Source organism: Malania oleifera, chromosome 3, assembly GCF_029873635.1.
Source record: "Malania oleifera isolate guangnan ecotype guangnan chromosome 3, ASM2987363v1, whole genome shotgun sequence".
Classification (NCBI taxonomy): Eukaryota; Viridiplantae; Streptophyta; class Magnoliopsida; order Santalales; family Ximeniaceae; genus Malania; species Malania oleifera.
Genome location: NC_080419.1, coordinates 13,782,493 through 13,804,323, shown reverse-complemented (window position 1 = coordinate 13,804,323; position 21,831 = coordinate 13,782,493). Strand labels below are relative to the sequence as shown.

General features: G+C 37.1%; 1 protein-coding gene across 2 annotated transcripts in view; it reads left to right on the top strand.

Annotated features, from left to right (window-relative positions):
- Positions 1-17,261, top strand: part of LOC131150185 (uncharacterized) — a 31,061-nt gene extending 13,800 nt beyond the window's left edge. The window contains exons 9-11 of one of the 2 annotated variants that reach the window (XM_058100781.1): positions 920-989; positions 5,322-5,389; positions 17,094-17,261. In XM_058100781.1, coding sequence (XP_057956764.1) covers positions 920-989; positions 5,322-5,375 — 124 coding nt within the window. In that variant the 3' untranslated portion in view covers positions 5,376-5,389; positions 17,094-17,261. Of the gene's footprint in view, positions 1-919; positions 990-3,004; positions 3,083-3,168; positions 3,574-5,321; positions 5,390-17,093 lie in introns of those variants that run through there. The other variant, XM_058100780.1, reaches the window with a different exon arrangement.
- Positions 17,262-21,831: the final 4,570 nt, after the last annotated feature.

Below are 21,831 nucleotides of genomic sequence, written 5' to 3'. Positions count from 1 at the left end.
TCTTTTGCATGGCATGCTGGAGGTTTCCTCCTTTTTCCCAACTTTTCTCTTCTTCTCCTAGCCCCATCCATTGAACCAGATATTGTTGTTGTTGTCGACCTTCTTCGTTAACAACAAGGGATTTATATGTGGAATGAATTTCTCAAGTTCTACAATTCTTTCCTCAAGTTTCGATACACCATAGAGGTTTCCTCTAGGGTTTTCTTTGGCGGCCTTAAGCTCTATTGACACACCTTTCTTTTTTAACAATTTTGCCACCAACCCTTGGAGTTCAAAGCACATTGTCTCCAAGGTTTCAAGTTTTGCCACCTTTGTCTCAAGCGTCTCAATGCGTTCTTTCCAGGCTTGTTTCTCATATTACCACTCATGGTGCTTGCACACACTGTGCTCTGATACTAACTGTTACAGACCTCCAAAATAGGACTCAAGTAAGGGTCGTGCGGCACTCGTTGAGAGCTCTCCCCCTATGAGTCAGCCAATAGTCACATGTTCAAGCCTGCAAGCACGAGCACCAGATAAGTCTCAATATCCATGAGGAACTAGGAATGATAGGATATCACATGAGCAAAGATATTCATATACACAGAATAATGCTAAAGAAATAAGATACATCACAATCCAAGGCAACAAAACACCATAATGAAAATGACTACTTATATTATTCATATCCAAGAGAATAACCATACAAACATTAACACAAGCAATCAAAGATTCATTATAAATCCCTGGAGAATATAATTAGAGCAGTCTCTCCATCCCCCATTTACCCCATTACATTGTCACTCCCTAACACACTGCCTCTAAGCGGCAGCAAGTGTTATTGAGGAGAGATTATTTATATTGGAAATCAGTTATGAGGATTGATGGCTGGATTGACTAATTTATTTTTGTTTATTTGATTGTATGTGATCGTTGGTAGGCATCTATTGATTGCTTTTGGTGGACTTGCTGGATTGGAAGAGTGCATTGAAGAAGATAATAGCTTGAAGGTATAAAAAATTAAATATATTCTCTTACTGCATACAGTTGCTTCTAAAACTTCTAATCCATCAGTCAAGATGTGATTGCCAAAATAATTCGAGCCATACTATATCTGGTTAAGTCACTTTAATCATTTCATGCAAATTTGCCCATATCAGTTTTCTGCTATTATTTTGTCAGGATGGAGGCCATTTCACAATGGCCATTGATGATGATGGCTTTGCGGCCAAATTTAAAATTGAACATGTTAAAACAATTCACTTTCCATGGCTGAACATGTCCTCTGTAAATGGGTGCATCTATTTTTAATTTTTTTTTTTGGTTTTGTTAATTAAGGAGTTTTACAGTATCACTGTCAAAAATCTGAAAATGAAATTAGAGTAACTGAAAATCAGCAATCAAAACTAAAAGCTGAAACTAGTACCCTGGTTACATTCCAAGCACTACGACAAAAACCAACAACCTGATTGAAAAATGCATGTTCATTTTGTCCTTGGATCAAGTAACAATTATCTTGCCCCCTTTAAATCACCAGTTTTCTTTTTCATCCTCAAGTCCTAAGCAACTTAATGGTTCCACTACTAAACCATATACATCCTGCATTTAGAAATAAATTTAAAGCTTTAAACAATTAAAATACAACAAGAGTGATTAAAAAGGTTGAATAATGTAATTTAAAAGAATCATAATAAAATAATTTAGCTTACATAATATTAAATTCTCTCTTTAGTACCATAACAACAATTCTTTTATAATTGGCAGTTGAAAAATAACAAAAAAAAAGAAGATATATATATTTGAATATTTCAAAAATTGCTTCAATATAATTTAATTTTTCTGTGTTAAAAAAGTTCTGTACACAATAATTTAATTAGAAAATGGGAATCCTACATGTTAAAGGTTTTTTGGCACTGAATCTAGAAATTGTTTTCTAGAATTTTAGTTGCCACAACAGTAACAATCATACAATAGAAACTGAAGACTAGCGACAAATGTAGTGCAACCACTCTATCCTAATGGTGCTAAAAAAAAAATGAAGAAAGAAATGATACCACATGGTACCTAAGCTTCCTTTGTTTTTTTTACCCACCTGTTACCTGTTCTGTTTCTCCCTCCTCCTCCTCTCTCTCCCCCCCCCCCCCCCCAACCACCAAAAACCAAATCATATTTTTCTACATGTGCCTGATTTGCTTGATATGGTGATTTAGTGTATTTGGCACGACTGTAGAAATACTATATAGGCAAATGCATTGTGGCCATTGTCTTCTTGTGATGCTTCAATGGATAATAGATAACATGGAACGCAAATGATACAGAAACTGAAAACAGCGATATAGGCAAATGCATTGTGGTCATTGTCTTCTTGTGGTGCTTCAATGGATGATAGATAACAAGGAACGAAAATGATAGAAAACATACCCTAAGCTTCCTTGTTTTTCTCAAATGTTTCAGTTCTTTTTTTTTTGGACAAAAGACACTCCTCTCCTCTAAGGTTTGATAAAAAGACAGATAAAGTTTCAAAAATGCTATAGACCTCCTCTAAGGTTTCTAAAATGTCATAAATCTCTCATCAGGTTTGCCAAAAAGTCAATATACTTTCTCAAAAAAAAATTATTTTTGCAAGATATGAGGGAAAAATTGTGTCTTTTTGGTAAATCTCAAGAGAGGTACTTGAAATTCTTGAAATCTCAGGAAGGTTTTTAGAATTATCGAAACTTCAGGGAAGGCCATTCTCTTTTTGTCAAACCTCAAGCAGGTCGGAGTCTTCTGTCCTTTTTTAAATCTCACCGAGTCATTTTTTCATACATCCCTGATTGGTTGATACGGTGATTCGGTGTAGCTATGGTTGGAACTTGGAAGTCCTGGCAACTATGGTCCTCTGGACTCTTGTGCTTTCTGTACCTAACATGTCCTCGGGCAGCCTGTGCTTGCTAATCGAGGCAGAAGTATAATTGCACAACTTAAAAATGGACAACAATATGATTAAATTTAGTGTTTTTTTTTTTCAAACTTCATTTTACAGGGAAAAGATGTGCGCCAGGTGTTTGATTTGTACTTGAACACATGTCCTTATCAAGGAAGTCGTACAATTCGAACAGAGGTACTCTACTCAATCTTGAGTACCCATCAGTTTACCCATTTAAACTATCAATTTTAATGATACCCTCATTTGCATCTGTACAACAGGAAGCGATCTTTATATCGCTTCAGTATTTCCAAGAGCCGATCAATCGTGCATTGAAGAGGTTTGAATGTCAAAATTAGTCGACGAGAAGTCATTTAACAGGGTAACCTTGAGACATCTGACAACCACAATTCTCATTTCAGAGTCCTTTCTCTACTCAATCCACGGTTTGTTCAGGTCTCAAAGCTGGTTGCCCATGCGATACATTTATCAACCAGAAATTAAAATGGCGATTCTCAGTCGTTTAGATATGATGATGTCTAGTCTTTTAGAATATCTGACATTCATTTTTTGTATTCTTTAGTTGCTTTTTTTGTTATGTTTTGTTTTTGTTTTTGTATTCTTGCAGTACCTCAGTGTTGTACTCTGTAATTTTATTTATTATTTTTTCAGTTACATTTGTGCCATCTCTCTCTCTCTCTCTCTCTCTCTCTCTCTCTCTCTCTCTCTCTCTCTCTCTGTTTTAATTTTCTTGAAAACCAGCAGACATGGTAGTGTAGCTTACACATTATATTCACAATACATTCCCCTATACCCCTTGCGCCAGTCTCAATAAATCACTCGAAAGACTAATTTATGCACCTGAATAATTTGAAATGCAAACTCAAACATGGGTTAATCCTAGGAAATTACTCAAGCATGCATTAATCCTTGGTGGCTTGTTTGGTTTGACAGAATAGGTATTTTTTAGAATAAGATAGGAAATAGTGTAAAAATTTGGGAATGGAAGGAATAATTATTTTTTTGTATATTCCTAATTATTTCATTCAACATACAATAAGAAAGGAATACATTTTTATGATGAGATTTGGGAATAATTAATCTTTATCTTTTCGTTATTATGGATCATAAAATATTTTACATTGTTATTTGTTTTATAATAATAACATAATTTCTTATATAATTAATAATAACTAACTTAAAATAATTAATTTACTCTTAAAAATAGAAAGTCTGCGAATCAAACACAATTTTAGGATAATTAAGAATGCAAGTTTAAGCACGTGTTAGTCACTTGAAATTGCTTAGAATATGATTCGTGCACATTCATGAAGATGCCAACTCAAGATACATATATATCATGATCTCATGGACTCACCCAAAATAGAAATCATTTAAAAATGCCCACTTAAGCATGCACTATGAAATCACTTGGAACGCATCAACATGAGTGCTCGACTTCATGGGAACAACCTAAGCTGTAACATTACATGCATGAACATTTCATGAAGGTATTCAAGATATGTTATTGTCTCCTCTTTAATCTAAAAAATGCTTAGGTTAGAACATCACACCATCCAACCATGAAGACGAAAAAAGGGGGGTGGGATGCCTAACCATTTTCAAATATGAAAGAACAACACTTGAACATTCCGTCACACATGGATTTATACCTAAAAAGTGGGGTGGAAGGTGTGTCTACCTTGCTTGGAAACCTTAATCAAAGCAGGAGAAGCCCTTAAGAACGGTATAGCAATAGGCTTCCAAGCTTGGCAGTGGAAGCATAAGTTAAAGCAAGAGGAAGGAGCAAGGTAGGGAGAACAATTGCATGGCTGCACGAGGGAGGAAAGGCATGGGGAATCCCCTTCTCCAATGCCCCAAAAGTATTCTTATAGGTAAAGAGGACAAGACGGCTATGGAGCTGGAGGGTCCCTATTGGAGGAGAATTAGGGTTTTTTCAATGGGGAGACAAGTCGCACGTTAAAAAAATAAAAAATAAAAAATAAATTCTTTGGTCCAATAAGGTTAAGCCAACAGAAAAAAGAAAGGAAAGAGTAGGATTTTGGGGTGGCCTAAGTAGCCTTATGGGGTTGTGTCAAAATGAAAGGATTTTCAATTAAGAGAAAGGAAGTTAAAAATATTTGGGCTTTCTCCCAATGTCCCGGAGAAGTGTCCAGAATAGCAAGGGAGAATAATAATAAAGGTTCAATGGAGTCGCCACTAACCTGTTATTTTCCTAAGTGTGATTAGTTCATCTAATTACTACTCGTTGATTGGTATCTCTCTCTTTCTCTCTCTCTCTCAAAGATCAATCTCTTTCTCTTCGACATCTATCCCTCTCTTTTTGACTCTCATCTCTCTCTTTCTTTTGGTTTCAATTTTGATTTCTTTTTTATTCTTATTCACTCAATCTTACTCACCTTTCATTTTGTAGATTCAAACAGTAGAAGAAGCAGAAAGCAAATTGATCCCCATTCTCTCGGCATAAATCCAAATCCTAAGGTAGACCCCTTTTCCTATGTTGTTTATTATTATTATTATTATTATTATTATTATTATTATTATTATTATTATTATTATTGTTAATTTTCTTTCATTTTCCTTAGAAACAAACAAGGGTAGACTTTGGTTTGATTAATGAAGCTAGGGTTAGGATTTGGTTAAACTTAAGTTACTAGTTGGGTTTAAGCTGGTTGGGCTAGGACCAAACTAAGTTTGATTGGACTAGGTCCAATTGGGCTTGAAATTAAATTGAGTCGTTGGTCTTAGGTTGGATTAATTGGGTTGACTTAATTGGGCTTATTTTGAGCTAATTTAACCAGGCAAAACCCTGGTTGGGCCTAGGGCATTCTGGGTTTAATCCAATTGAGCCTACGTTAAACCATTGGGTATGGGCTTAGGTGAGCTTAAGCTTAATTAAATGAAATTTGGCTAGTTGGGCCGAGCCCAATGAGACTTAATTTGGGAGTGGTTTGGTCTAGTAAGTGGGTCTAGTTTGGACTTGGGTTAGGTTGAGCCCAATGGGCTTTTAGGTATTGGACTTGGGACGAGATCTGTGGTCAATGGATCCAGGTCAAAGTTGACTTGGGTCTTATGTAAATGAGTCAGGGCTTCGAAGTTGGGTCAAATACCTAGGCTTATTTGGAGTATTCTTGAGGAATTCTTTTTAAGTCAAAATCAAATTTTGTTCAAAGGTTTTGTCCAAATTTAAACTTAAATTACAAAGTCTTGAATTTAAAATTCAATAATTTTAAACATGCAAAAAATTGAAACAAAATCCAAAATTAAAAGAATATGTACCAACCTATGTTTTTGAATTCTTGTATGAAGAATTGTTCTTTCTCTTTGTACAAACTCCTCTAATTCTTTACTACCAAGCCTTTTCGAGCCTTTGTAACTTGAACCTTCAATCTTCAATTCTTCCCCAACCTTCCAATTTCAATCACTCAACCTTTTTCGTTGAATACTCTCAATCTCTCAAATTTTCTCTCACTCTTAGTATCCAAGTCTTTTCTCTATTTTTTTCTCCACACTTTTCCCAATAACCAGCTCTTCTCCCAAATTTTCCCTTAATCTCTATTTATAGGCTAGGATGAGAACCTCCACTTAAGTTTGATTGATCAATTAATTTTAAGTGATCAGTCAAATTTAAAACTATTTTTTTTTTATTAAATTCACTTGATCAATCAATTCTAATTGTTCAATAAAATTTAAAACCAATTAGATTTTTTTATTTTGATTTATTAGCTGAAAACTTTCTTGTGATGTGTGTGCAAGTGCAGGCATACAAAGTTGGCCTACCAAATTTTCTTTGTTTTTTTTATTTTCCATGTATTCAATTTTTTATTTAACATGTATTCAGTTTTTATTTTTATATATATTTTTCCATATATTTTCTATTTTCATCGTATTAATGAATATTTACAAAAAACATATACAAGTTTGGAATTGAACTAAGAAAAAACTCAAAAGGGCACTAAAATTAATTCTAAAAAAACCCAAATTATGTAATATAAAGTTCCGAACAAAATGGAGTGTCTACAGGTTTTTATAGAGCGTGAGTATGTATCCCAAAGCATAGGCACAAAGGAATCTTAGGGTTTTGCTACTTTGCATGCAACCGCATGCCAAAGGTTAGCTTAACAGAGAAAAGGGAAAAGCCAAAATTACAAACAAAAACAACAATAGAGCTAGCCAAAGAACCTAAATAAGAACTAAAGGGTTGAAAATAGATAAAAAAAAAAAAATAGACTAAGAAAACCAGTCAAACATAACTCAAATAGGCAAAGAATCAAAATTCTTGATCCCCAAAACATCCACCATGATTCATGAATACTGAGAATTATCTGAGTTGAACTCTTGGCAATATTAATAGGAGCTCCTTCAAATATGAGTATACTTCAAATATCAACTTTTATAACTCATCAATACGACAGTACTTGAATTACCCAGACAGGAAATCCAATACCCAAAAAGCACCTTGAACATTAAAATCAGAAAGAACAGCCATGTAAATCTGCCCAAGAGTTTGACATCTGAAAAAGACATGACCTCTGCTTTCAATCTCCATTAAACAAGCTTTACAAGTATCATTTGCACGTCCCCATCTAAAGACTCTCTGAAGAGTATTCAGTCTACTAGGAACAGCCAACCAAGTGACGAAGGAAAATCTATGGACTGAGTATTTAAACTACACAGCATTCCTCCCTTCTTCCAAGTGGATGCCAAGGAGAATTTGCCACTGGAAATAAGACTCCAATAGAGTTCATCCTCAGATTTCTCATCAGGAAGCAAATTGATGTTTGATTTTAAATCAGAAACATTATTTGATAATCTTCGAGGCCATTTCCAATTATTATCTTTATCGTAGGGCTTACCTTAGCATATGATGAGTGCCATGGTGTTGTAAAAGAGGGCTCAAAGAAAGCTACTTATCGAAGAATACCAAAGTAGATTTACCATTGCCAATTGTATGCTCTATTATAAGGATAAACAAAAGGTTTGAATATTAAGATTTGCTTCCAAGACTAGGAAATATTAGCTGAAATTTTTATATCCCATGAACTTTTGGCTTTTAATTTGTACTAGTGGTGGGCATGTTCGTTGCATGTGTTACATATATTTTATACTTTACAAATAGTATTTTCACGGGTTAAGAATAATCAACTCTTTACTGTTGTGCCAATAATTGGTGCTTTGATAACAATTGTCGTTGTTGAGTGTGCGTAGCAGAAGACCTCACATGAACTCTCAAGAAACAATCAATGGAACAAGCAAGAAAGCACTCGATGATGAATTATACTCAACAAACAATCACTCAACAATGAGAATCAATGAAAGCAATAACCAATGACACAAGAATTTACGTGGTTCGACAATTTGCCTACGTCTACAGGAGTAGCAACTATTTTCACTATCACAATAAAGCTTACACCAAGCTTTGTGAAGCTTACATGAAGCTTACCCCATAGGGTTACATAACAATGATTAAATACTACTCTACTGTGTACAAAAGACCTCTAGTATATCTAAAACACTTCTGTAGCAATCCCCTGAAGGAAATTCCTCCAAAAAACTCTCAATCCACTGATCTTCAAATCGAACTTTTATGACGTCCGTGAGCGTAACCGTCGACAGTTTGCCCTCAAAGCTGTCATCCTGCAAACCTCCCTTTGTCCCTCCTTTCATGATGCTTTCCCTTGGTGCATGCGTTCCGATCAGAATATGAGTCACATCCCCAACAATCTCCACCTTGGCGAATATTCACCACTTAGGAGAAATCCGAAAGCATAACGCCCATTGGTCCACCCGGGCCAGTAGATTGGGACCGCCTCCCGTCTAACACCTGGAGACGTAAACCAAGTCCAAGCGATGCTTGAGCTTGTCTGTGGTAATAGGAACTCCACTTAGTTGAATACCTAGCTCCTTGAATGATCCTTCAACCCACAATGCTACATTGATAGTCTCAGTCATTGCTAAGTACTTCGACTTAGTTGTAAATTATGTAACCTAAGATTATACCCTGGACTTTCAACAATTAGGTCTTCCCATAACATACCCTGATGTATACCTCCTGTCATCCGAGTCCTCTATATAGTCTCCATCCACGAACCTCACAACTGACGGATCACTCTATTGCCCGCTGAAGTACCCCACTGCACTGGCATAGAAAACCTTTGACACGTCTCGAACATCACTGTCCATCTTTGAGTGTTGAGTGGTGGACTGTTTACTTAGATTCGCCAATGGTGTATCGGTGACCATTTTAACATTAACCATGCTAAACATCTCAAACACCAGATCCACAAAACCATCCTGAGATAACCATAATCTCCTTGTAGTTTTGTCCACACAACCACCCTAAAATAACTCCAATCTCCCTGTATCTATGACCACAAAAGCACCCCAAGATAATCCCAATCTCCTTGTAACTTTATTCTTGTGAATCTCCAACCCAAGAATACTTTTGGTAAAACCTTTATGTCAACTTCCTTTCTCAACAGAGTCTCAGATTGATTTACCTTAGTTGGAACCTTCCCAACAATACACATGTCACTCACATAAAATAAGAAAATAAGCTGCACACTTGCATCCTATCTCCCTCTCCTCCTCGGGAGCTCCGCCAACCCCCACGTTTGATTCTTATACAGTAACTTCATCTCCTCCACCATGACACCTATTCACCTACTCTTTTCTTGGTCATGCACTACCTCTTAAAAGGTAGTATGATCCTTCCTAGTAGTAATGGATGCATAAGACATCAAATTTTTATACCTAGGCGGTGGCCTGATAGTGCCTGTGAACCCATTATGATCCTGCTGGTCTCCCAAGCTTGAACTCCCTGCATTATGACCATTGTCATCTCTACCCTAATTTTGTAACTCCACCTACATCACAATCTAATTTCTGCTCTAGTTTATGTTGTGATACTGCAAATCTCCTGAGCTAGAACTCCCCGCACTTCTTCTCTTAGTCTCCAACTCCACCTGCACAACATGCTCATTACTGCTACTATAGCTTTTTGGCACCCGTTTCTCTTCATCTACCTGAGTATGTTGTCCCATGGCTTTAACACCTAAAACCATGTCTCCACCAATCGCCACCTTGTTTGCCATTGGATCATCCAGTTTGATCCCATCTTTCTTATATACCAAAAAGATGTACTGTCCGGACATCACACCAAGCTTAGATCCCACCTAACTAGAAACATGCATGGCTGGACCTCCAAACTCTCTTAAACCAAAGAAGTTTACCGCATAACCTGTCCAAGCCTCTCCTGCAACTCTGTCATCTAGCGATACCTTTGACAATCAATTAACCGAGAAACACATCATAATCGCTGACTTTACTAAGAAGTTATTTGTAAGCTCTACAGACATCATGCCTTGCTCACAAAACTCCATGAACACCAGCGTATTGAGCTCTAGTATCTTACTTGAGGAACTCTCTCCCGGTCTAGTACTTCACCTCAGCCACAAGTTATACCTGGAAAACATCTCTAACTTGTGCCGCATGAGATACCCCAAGACCTTTCGTGATAACCTAATGAAGTACCCATGTCTAACTCATGATGTTGACCTGACCGGTCCCCAAACATCGATAACAATGTAGTTAAGAATACCCTCCATTTTGCTTGTGCTTGTGTTACACAAAACGGTATTATCTAACTCAGAACTCTCAGCTACAGCTCCATTTACAACTGTGTTACACTGTAGTGTATATAGATTCCTTGCTATCCTTTATCCCTTCATCACCATCAAGACGCCTTCACACACCATCATCGTCCCGCCTTCAGACTTATAACTATCCCCGTTATAATCAAAAGTGCCCAATGATATCACATTCTTCCGTAGATCAGGTACATGCATTTTACCATATAACATCCTTACCACACCATCATACATCTTAATCCTGATATCTCTCATTCAAACAACTTTGCAGACCGTATCTTTTCCCATTAGAATGGAACCATGAAAACTAAGGTGTAGTCCGGGGGGGGGGGGGTGAATTGGATTTTAAAATTTTTCTCTTAATTCCATTTAAGACTTCTTTTTATTCCTTTTAATCAATTCTTGACTTGTTTGTTTAATTTACCAATCACACAAGAACTTAGTTCTTTTAGTCCACAATACTATTGCTTATTCAAACAAGTAATCAATCAATCAACCAATCCAATTAACCAATCAAACACAATATTCAAATCAAGATATATAAGATACAAGATTTCAGCTTTTGTTTGTTTGCAGCCCTGTTGTTAATGCAATCCCTTTGATAATGAATTAGCTTTCTCAAAATGATTTTCAACAAAACATTCACACTCTTCCCAAAATTTAGAATTCAAATAAACTCTTAGTTAATTTATCTTTGGGTGTTAACCAAGTAACGTACTCCCTTATGGTTTCCGCAAAGTATGGTTTAACCAACGTACTCCCTTTCGGTTTCCGAAATCCCAAATCAAAATTAGATTTTAAGTTTACTTGATTTCCAAATATACATAGTATATATGATTATCAATTAAACCATCCACGCAATTTAAATATGCTGAAAATAAAGAGTAAGGGAAAGAGAGAGTGAGACCGTTGTTTTTACGAGGTTCGACTTATACCCAACCAACGTCCTCACCTTTGACAAACCACCAAAGGATTCACTAAAATTAGTTCCTTTGTCGGGCGGAACAACACCATTTACACACTCCTTCAGTAGGTTAGAGCTCGCCTCTCCAAACGATATACCCTCGTTCGGTCACTCATTCAATTAGGCTAGAGCCCGCCTCTCTAAGCGATATCCCCACACTTAGCCTACGATCCAAACAATCATTGGAATCGTCAATCTACAAGATACAAATCAAATAGATGTACAAAGAATGCTCTCACAAAGAGCTGATTAGTACAACTTGAAAAACTAATATACTTCAATTCAAAAATACCAAAGGAATGAAGCAAGAAACTCAATGTAAATATCACCGGTTTTACTTCTCTTGATAAGGATCAAGAACTCTAATCATATGCTTCAGAGAAGATGTAAAAAGGTCATAGATTTCTCAAGAAATGAAATTCGCAACAATTCAGAGCTTAGAGCAGATAACAAGATAGCTTTGAGTGAGAGTGTAATAACCCAAAAATGGCTATACAAGAGTAATGGGGTAATTCCCAAAAAATAAAATAAAAATAAAAATAATTAATTAATTAAATTTATAAAAAAAAAAGAAAAGGAAAAAAATTAATTAAAATTTATTTTTATTTTTATTAATAAAATTTATTATTATTATTATTATTATTATTATTATTATTATTATTATTATTATTATTATTATTATTATTATTATTATTATTATTATTATTATATCACCATCCTTGAAGGTTCAAAAGAAGCTTCAAGTTGGTTCTACGTAGAGACCCCCCTACCCCTGTTACTTTCTCTCTCTCTCTCCTCAATTCTGTGATGGATTCTCACTCGATCGGAAATTGGAAGATACCGTTGGGCTCCATTCTCAACTGTCGTCATTTCTACCAGAGCGGATTGATGGTAGGAGTGGCGTATGCGTATCTCTTGAGGTAAACTAATTTCTCTTTTTTCTCAATTTCTTACAAATTATAAGCCCAATTGACGATCGAACACCACCATGAGAATTTAGGGATAATTCTCTACAAGTCTAGTAGAGTAGAATTCTCGTGGGGTCGTCGTAGACATAACCCCAAATTCGGGATAAGGGGGTTATTAAGGGGCTTATTATTATTATTATTTAATTGGTGTTAATTTAGAAATGCTAGAATACTGAACATCTGGGGTTGAAGTAGGATTTTTAGAATTTAGGGCCTGAGTGAGCTTCGCGGGTGTAATTTCGGGACCCACAAACATAGTTCAGAAAATTAAGTGGGGGTGTTAAATATTAGTTTAAATGTTAATTTGAGGTATATGGAGCCTAGGGAAGGTTAGATGGGTATTATTTTGGGGAAATAAGTTAATTAATTTGGAAAAAATGTAAATTGCAGGATTTGAGTTTCGAGAGCCAAGGGCGTAGGATTTGAGTGTTATTGAGACTCTTAGTAAGTCAGGTAAATGGAATAAATTATAACAATATTTTTAAAATTATTGATTGAATTAATATGTGAAAATGAGCGTATGATATTTTGTTTGAAAATTATTATGATATAAATATTAGATAAATTGTGTGGCATTTGAGTAATATTAAATTGTGATATTTTGGAGTATGGAATTAATATATTTTGAATATTAGATGAAAAATGTGAAATATAACGATGAGTAATTTCAGAGAAAATATTGAAATAGAGAGTTATTGATGTGATTAGTGGAATGTAATGAAATATGGTATTTATATGTAAGTAGAAATGTTTTGCATGAAAAATGAGATTTTGCGAATTACGGATATGAGTATTTTGGGAAATATTGAAATACGTGAAACACGATATATATTATTATGAGATAATGAAATGTGCACAGAAAATGATGAGAACATTTATATTGAGATGAATTGAGATATATTTGTATGAGATTAATGATGTTTATTGATATGGAAAATTTTGATATGAAAATATTGAAATGTGAAAATGAGAACGTGAATTTTGAAACGTCTATACTGAAATATGAAAATGTAAATGATGAATACTGCAATATGAAATTGAAATGTGATTGATGAAATGTCTATACTGCATAATGATTGCGGGTATATGGTAGTGAACCCTTATGAATGATTATGATGTTGAGCACGGTACCATTGCTAGTGGTGTAGTGCAACCACACAGACTTTTGGAGCGTGTGGCGTGACAGTCGACTGAGCCATTTTGTAGGGTTGTTGGGCTCCCTGAGTCAGGATTAGGGCTATAGGCCGGCCAGTCGTACTACAGATGCCATACGTGATATGATATTTTGATCTAACTGGGTTGGCCAACCGTGGTTAGATCCAGCCTTCGAACTGCACAACCTTGACCATGGGGGGAAGCATGGCGTGAAAAGAAAGATCCTCAGGGTAGCCATAAATTACAAATGCGATGTTGGTACTAGGTACCAAGGATACTCATGAGCTGGATAGTGAAATGAAAATGGAAAGTGAAAGAATGATAAAATTGGCTAAAATGAAAAATGAAAGAAATAATGGTAATTGAGAAATAGAGAATGATAAATTGAGAAATGGATCTGTGTGAGTTAATAATATAAATAATTGAGGTGAACTGAAACTCTCCGCCTGAGGGCTTACTGAGTAAGGTGAGTGCCCTAATAGGTGTCGAATGTGGCCATACCTAGCTGCATAACGTAGGGCAGAAGGAAGCTACCTGTATGGACGGGTAATCTTCCCTATTCTTAGGAATTTCGCGGGTAAATATGTGTTGGAATGATTGAATTTGAGTAATGATTTTAAAGCTTATAAAAGTTTGTGTTGTATTTCTATATGATTATGAGAATATATTTATCAGTGTATTTTTCTTAGATGAAATGTTAATTTGAAAAGTAAACTATGTTATAATTGAACTCATATGTCAACACACTGTAAATAATTTATTCATTCTTACTGAGATGTGTCTCACCCAAATTATCTAAATTTTTTAGGGAACAGGGATAGGCCAGGTGATAGAACTTCGTGATCATAGGGAGCTGGGACCTTGATAGACAGGGTGAGTTTTTGGAATAGGGGAGGTGTAATTCCCATAGAGTTGAGTTGTTTTTGAGTCTGTTATAGTGATATATATATGTATGTTGATACTCTTAGTATTTATGTATATACCGTTTTCCGCTGTTAGGTTATATAAACGAAATAACTTTTTACCCGGTACCTAATGCGGGTCTAGTCATAAGACTGGTATTAGGGTTGTTGACGTGGCTGATTTATGAATGTTGTTGATAACGAGTGATGATTTATTTATTATTATTTATTTTAAAAAAATTTATACGAAAATCGTGGCGTCACAGTTTGGTATCAGAGCCTAGGCTGTTAGGTTCTACGGACTTTAGTAGACAGCGGAATACAATACGAGAGTATAAGAGTGGATTTTGTGGGAAATAGGAGATAGGTAGATTGAAATGTGAGTTAGTGATTGTTAGAGGATGAAGTGAGAATTTAGGGTCCTATCTTGTGGCCTAAAGAGAGGAGTACTGGGGTTGTTTCTATGTTTTTCTTGGGGTAACGATTTCAGGAGAACCATGGATACTATCGCTGGGTCTTATTTATGAGTGGTAGGGCTGAATCCTAAATGGAGATTAAGGATGAGGATAGAAGAGTAATTTATGAGTTATAGCGGTGTATGGGTTGTGTGATAGTAATTGTATACTGAGATTAGTTGCTCTATTTGTATGATGGATCCGGGGAACAATAACACGAATACAGGAGCTGATGGAGTAGGACCGTCCAGTGTGGGTGGTGGAGACCCTGATGCAGTGTTGTGCAGCGTCATTCAGCAGGTAATGGTTGAGATGGCCAGGAGCTCAGAGAGCGGAGCTGCATAATCAAGCAGTTCACGCGTATGCGACGCCCGTCTTTTGTTCGAGGAGTGGAACCACCAGTAGCAGAGAACTGGGTTCAGAACATAGAGGACATACTGGCAGTTCTCTCATGTACAGATGAGCAGAGGGTGTTATTTGCCACATTTAAATTGACCGGGGAAGCAAAGCACTGGTGGAGGTCGTTGACGGTGAAATTATTGCCACATTTAAATTGATTAGTGAGATTATTGGAGGAGTAGAGGCCAGATCCTATAGCGATAACATGAAGTCGCTTCAGGGAGATTTTCTTCGAGTGATACTTTCCCGCTATGGTCTAGAGTGCAAAGGTATCAAAGTTTTTGTATCTGACACAGGGGTCGTTGACGGTGCAGCAGTATGCAGCGAGATTCGTTGAGCTGTCCCAGTTTGCTCCGTATCTGGTGCCAGATGAGGAGAGGAAGACAAATAAGTTTGAGGAGGGCCTGAGGTAGAACCTATGAGCAAGTGGTAGGTTTTCGAGCTCAGACCTTCTCAGAGATAGTGGACAGGGTTGTGGTGATTGAGAGCGGCCTACAAAGAGACGCAGCAGCATAAAGCCAGAGGAAGAGGTCCGTGCCTTCTGATTTGTAGGTAGGGTCCAATCGAGGCCCGTGGAGGAGATATGACAGCAGAGGGGGATGACGACAGGGAGGAGGAGATCAAGTAGTACAGGGCAGAAAGATGCCCCCTTCTTATCCTAGATGTTTGAGGAGGCACCTAGGAGAGTGCCGAGCGAGGGAAGTTGTTTGCTAGCAGTGCCACCAGTTGGGGCATATTGTGAGGAATTGTTAGACACCACCAGCGGTAGCGGTTGCTCCTCAACCATATAGAGGAGGCTATTAGGCACCTCGAGGTGGACAGTAGAGGAATACTGCTCCGGCACGAGTTTATGCACTAACGCCGGGAGATGCTGAGGCGGCAGAAGATGTGGTGACAGGTACTGTTTCAAACCCGCATGCAGGTTGGGATCTAAGGTTCGAGTTTGGTGAGTGTTGTGAGATCCAAACCTGAGTTCGGGTTTGGGTTGGGTGTTGTGGCTCCTAAGTTCAGGTTCAAGTATGAACCTGAGGCCTGGGTAGAGAGAGAGACCTGCATTCACCCCCACACTCATAGGTATTACATAGATATGATAATATAGAGAATGCAGTTCTAGATTTTTACCTCCCTGCTCACTCCTCCGGTCTTTTTCTCCAGTTCCTCTGCATCTGTCTGAATATCTGGTTGAGATCCCCTACTTCTTGGCTTCTTGCTTCTTCCTTTTCCAGCCCCTCTATTCTCGGATCCTCAGCTTCTTTGCTCTCTACAAATTGGTAGAGTTTGCTTGCAATAACTCTCTCTACTCTCAATTCCTACAGGGGTTTTCTACTGCTTTCTAATTTCTATAGAGTGTCTTGGTGCTCTCTATGTCCTTCTAATCCCTCTCCATTTTTCCAGAAGTTTTTGGTGCTCTCTTCCTATATTGGGGCACTGTACGAGACTCCCCATTTATAGGGAGCCTGGGTAGCCTATTTGACCATAAGACCCCTTTTCTGCTTCCACTATTTGTCCGACAACTCAGGTAGGGGGTCTGCGCAGGGAATATTTCCTTGCCAACTGATTCCACTGATTTTGTGTGCGTAGGTAAAAAGGAAAGTCCAACATGGCAGCCTATGAGTGGAGGGTTTCTTATTTTCTTGTGCCTTTGCATTTTTTTTTTTATAACATTTTCTGATTTTCTTTGTTTTTCTTACAGGTGAATCAGGGGACCAGCTGGCAAGCGCTTGAAGATTTGTTTTGATTTTTGATTTCCTTGTATTTTCTGTCTTTCATTTTTGCAATTTATTGTATGTACCCCCGCAAGTTCCTTACTGCAACATCAGTTTGTACAAGCTCATGTAGCTTATTTTATTCATAACCCTGTATTTGGATGCACCCCCACCCTAATTTCCTTTTATATTTCAATTGTGTAACTTTTAATTCCCTGTATGTTTTTTTATTTATTACTTTCTGCATATGGAATCTCCTGTACCTTAGAAACTTGGGCACGTGCCCCCTCTTTTAATAAAACGATTTTTATTTTGCCTAAGAATGCCCGGTAACAAGACGTGGTTTTAAGACTTCAATCAAAGTCCCCGATTTCTAAGATTAGGAGAATGGATTTGAAATGGACTCAATTTTAAGATATAAAAATTAAGAAACTCGAATGAGGGAATATATTTAAGACTTAATTTCAAGCATTCAATTTAAAAAAGAAGTAAAGGACTCAATTTAGGACTTAACTTCAAGAATTAAGAAATTCAATTTTCAAAAAGCAATAAGGGACTCAATTAAGGCTTGAACTCAAATTTTAGACAGACTCATTTTAAGATTTAAGACTCAATTTTCGAGGGATCTTCCAACTTTTAAAACTTGAAGTAAAAAAGGCTTATTTTGGAAATCCTGGACCTATTTCACCAAACCTAGCCTAAAAGAAAAACTCAAGTTTCAAAGATGACTAAATTGAAAATGATCAGGACTCCTATACAAACCAAAATACCAGGGTTCGATTATACTTAAAATCAGTCTTACTATATTAGGCCTTCTCAGGGTAGCCTGGTTAAAATTGGGGTGACTATAGGTACATTGGGTCATTCGAGATTCTGGAGAGAATTGGTCCAGTTGCCTACAGAATGGCGTTACCCCCAGCTTTGTCTAGGGTTCATGATGTTTTTCACGTGTCGGTGTTGAAGAAGTACGTCCTAGATCCTTTGCACGTGATAAGCTATGAATTCTTGGAAGTCAGAGATACCTTATCCTATGAGGAGGTACTAGTTTAGATTTTAGATTGGAAAATATAGGAACTTCGTACTAAGGAAATACCGTTAGTAAAGGTACTTTGGCATAATCATGCAGTTAAGGAAGTTTCGTAGGAATTAAAGACGAAAATATGTCCGAAGTCCCACAGCTTTTCAGAGAGGCTCAGCGCTAGACAAGTTAGTACGACAGCACAGGTAAATGTTCGGTTTTGTATACAGGTTATGTAAGTAGGTTTATTTAATTCTATCAGTTTGTTTATAGTTTTAGTACATGGATGGTCTTTGGGAGAGTTTTTTATGGTATTGTAATCTCCCGAGATAGTGTGTGTAACCACGGTATTCCTTCGCCATAAGTGAGGGTATGTAATAAACTTGGGATGGGGCTGCTGTGTGGGTGGCTACCGACTCTTTTATAGAGGTAGATCATTATTTAAGGAAAACTCTAGAGGGTGTGATTGGAAATAGTTAAAAAATTTCAAGGATAAAATTTTTATAAAGGGGGAGATTGTAGAGACCCGAACCCGGAAAAGAAAAGAAAATAAATAAAAGAAGAGGGAAATAAGGAACAAGAAAAGAAAAGAAGGAAATTGGTTTGGCAGGATGTAGAGACCCGAATGATTATCAAAATTTAATAATAGAAGGAGGAGGGGAAAGAAAGAAATTAAACAGGGTCTTGTTGACAAACACATGAAATTCGTCAACGAGCACACATAAGGGGCTCATCGACAGGGAAGTGTATCGTCGATGAGAAGATACCGAGAGGATACATCTCAGTTTTGAATTTTTTTGCCGAGGAGTAAGCATTCATCGACGAGTTTCCTTCTTAATCTCGTCGACGAAGGCCAGTGTATAAATAAGCCTAAACTTCATTTTTGGCTGAAATTCACGCACAAATTCCTCTCTCTCTCTCTCTCTCTCTCTCTCTCTCTTGTTCGACCCATCCTCCTTATCACTAAGTTTTCAGGTTGGATTCTTGCCGATTCGACGATCCGAGGCCACCACGACACTCCTGGGAAAGTTCTCTTCAAATCTACTGGAGTGGATCGTTGGTGGGACTGCCTTGGATTTCATCCCAAGTTTTGGGTAAGGCCCTTTATCCAGTATTTGACTTTCCTGCAGTTGCTGAAATTGTAGTAGTCAAGAAAATACTGAAGTTTTGTTCTGAGAGATGTTGATTTCAAGGTATTGAACGGGGAACTTTGCAGGTGCAGGAATGATTTATTTTAGGGGCTTTTCAGAAGTTAGGTAAGGGAATAAACTAAAGCAGTTATTTTTCATGAAAATTTTTATTACTTATTAGCAAGTTAATTTTTAGAAAGCATGTATTATATGTATGAGTATATTGGTAGAAAAATACATATTTGGTAAAATACTGCTGTTATACAAGAAATAATATTTTTGGAATGGAAGTTATGGTTTTATTCAGCATTGTGTGGCATGAATATTATTTTACTCAAATTGTATTATGTTAATCAAGTTTACAGGAAAAATATATTTGTAGTTATTTCAGTATAATACAGTACATTAAGATTTTAGAATACATGATAAGTGATACATTTATTTAGATCAGTATGTATGTTATGTTTGGCGCAATACCGTGATTGATAGTCGGCGTAAGGCCGTGGATTATGTATGTTTTCGGTGCAAGGCCGTAATTATGAATGTTTCGGCACAAGGTCGCAGATATGAATGAATAGGCGCAAGGCCGTATTTATTTACGTTATTACGGAAATCATAATATGCTATCAATCTATTTACGTTAAACAGTATACTATCATGTATTATATGTTATTAGAACTCGAGTGATAGTTTAGATCAGTTATAAGAGCACGATACCGTGGCTATATATGAAAGTTCAGTTCAGTTCAAACTTGTGCTAACTGCCCCTGCTTGTAGAGGGGGTGGGAGATGGATAGTGGATGTGACTTTTAGTGTAGAGTTATAAGCATTCACCTGACAGTCCAGACTGAGGTGTGGTGGGCCTATCATACTTACAAATATTTTTGACTCGGCAGTGGTCGACCAACCATTCTCGGGTCCCACCTACGGGCTGTACAACCCGTCATAGGGGATAATACATGACATTAGCGAGCTATTCATCTTGGGTAAATTTCAGAATTACTAGTTATATCAGACGATTGATGACCTGTATGATTTAGTAGAATTATGAAACTATATGCTTACTCAATTATGCTTTTTACAGTGTTTTCAAGTATGTGACATGTACTATATATCTATTATAGCACTAAATATTCATGTTGCCACACAATTGTATTTAGTTTATTTCCTTTACTTAGAGGTGTCTCACCCCAACTTAAATCATTTAAGGGAACCTAGATAGACCAGCGGACCGAGGTCGCCGCTGAGGCAATATTTATCACCCTGTTAGGAGGGTGAGTCTTTTGAGCTAGGGTTAGTGGGTTTTGATATCAGATCCTGGATGTATCTTTTGATGTTTTTGGGGATTGCATATGTGTATACATGCGATATTATGATGGATTGTAGATAACTTTGGTATTATGCACTTTATGGTTTGGAGATTGTAATTTTATTTTTACCGCTGCTTAGGTTTTTGCTATATATGACATGTGTATCCCCACTACCCACGGGTTCGGGTTGATTTTATGGCTATTTAGTGGTATCAGGATGTTTATGTAATTAATTATATAGCAAATTAAGAAGGTTGTTTCAATTTGGCATCAGAGTCTAGTATGTTAAGTTCTGTAGACTCTAGAATGCAGCAGTAATAATACTAGAGTATAGGATAGGGAATTTGAGGTTTGGTTTTGTAGTCTAGATGCAGGACTTCCATGATGGTTTGTGTATCTTTCCTGGGGTGACGATTTCAGGAAAGCCATGGTAAACTATTGTCGGGTTGGGTATCTAGGTTATAAGATTGAACCTTGAATTAAGATCAGGGGTGATGAATTAGTTTAAGATATAATATACTAGTCAGATGATATGTTATGGAGATAGGGTCCTAAATTAAGTTTATTTTCTTTTCAGGATGGACCCTCGAGGTAGTAGCACCCATGTTAGTGGGAATGAGGGGGCTGGGCCCTCAGGCGCTGCGGGTGGTGATTCAGATGCCGTATTATGTAGCGTGGCACAGCAAGTCATGGCTGAAATTGCCAGAAATTTTAGAAAGCTGGGTGGTTCATCTACAGGCCACCACAGCTCGATTGAGAAGTTTATTAAGATGAATCCTCCGATTTTCTCAGGAGGAACTGATCCTACTATTGCTAAAAACTGGGTGCAGGAGATTGAAAAAGTGTTTGCGGTGCTACAGTGTATTGAGGAGTAGAGGGTACTGTTCGCTATATATAAACTGAATGGAGAGGCCGAAATATGGTGGACGATAGTGAAACTCCTAGAGCAATAGAGGATAGTGCCTATAGAGATGTCATGAGAGCAATTTAAGGAGATATTCTTTTATAGGTATTTTCCAGCCTCATCCAGGGAAGCTAAGATAGAGGATTTCTTGAATCTGAAACAGAGACAGCAGATGGTGCAGTAGTATGCGGTGAGGTTTATTGAATTATCTCGCTTCGCCTCATACATTATCCCAGATGAGACGAAAAAGGTAAGACAATTTGAAAGAGGTCTGAGGAGAGAGTTATATAAGTAGGTATCGATATCGAAATTGCAAGATTTTGCTGAGCTAGTAGACCAAGCAACTATAGCAGAGGTTGGAGA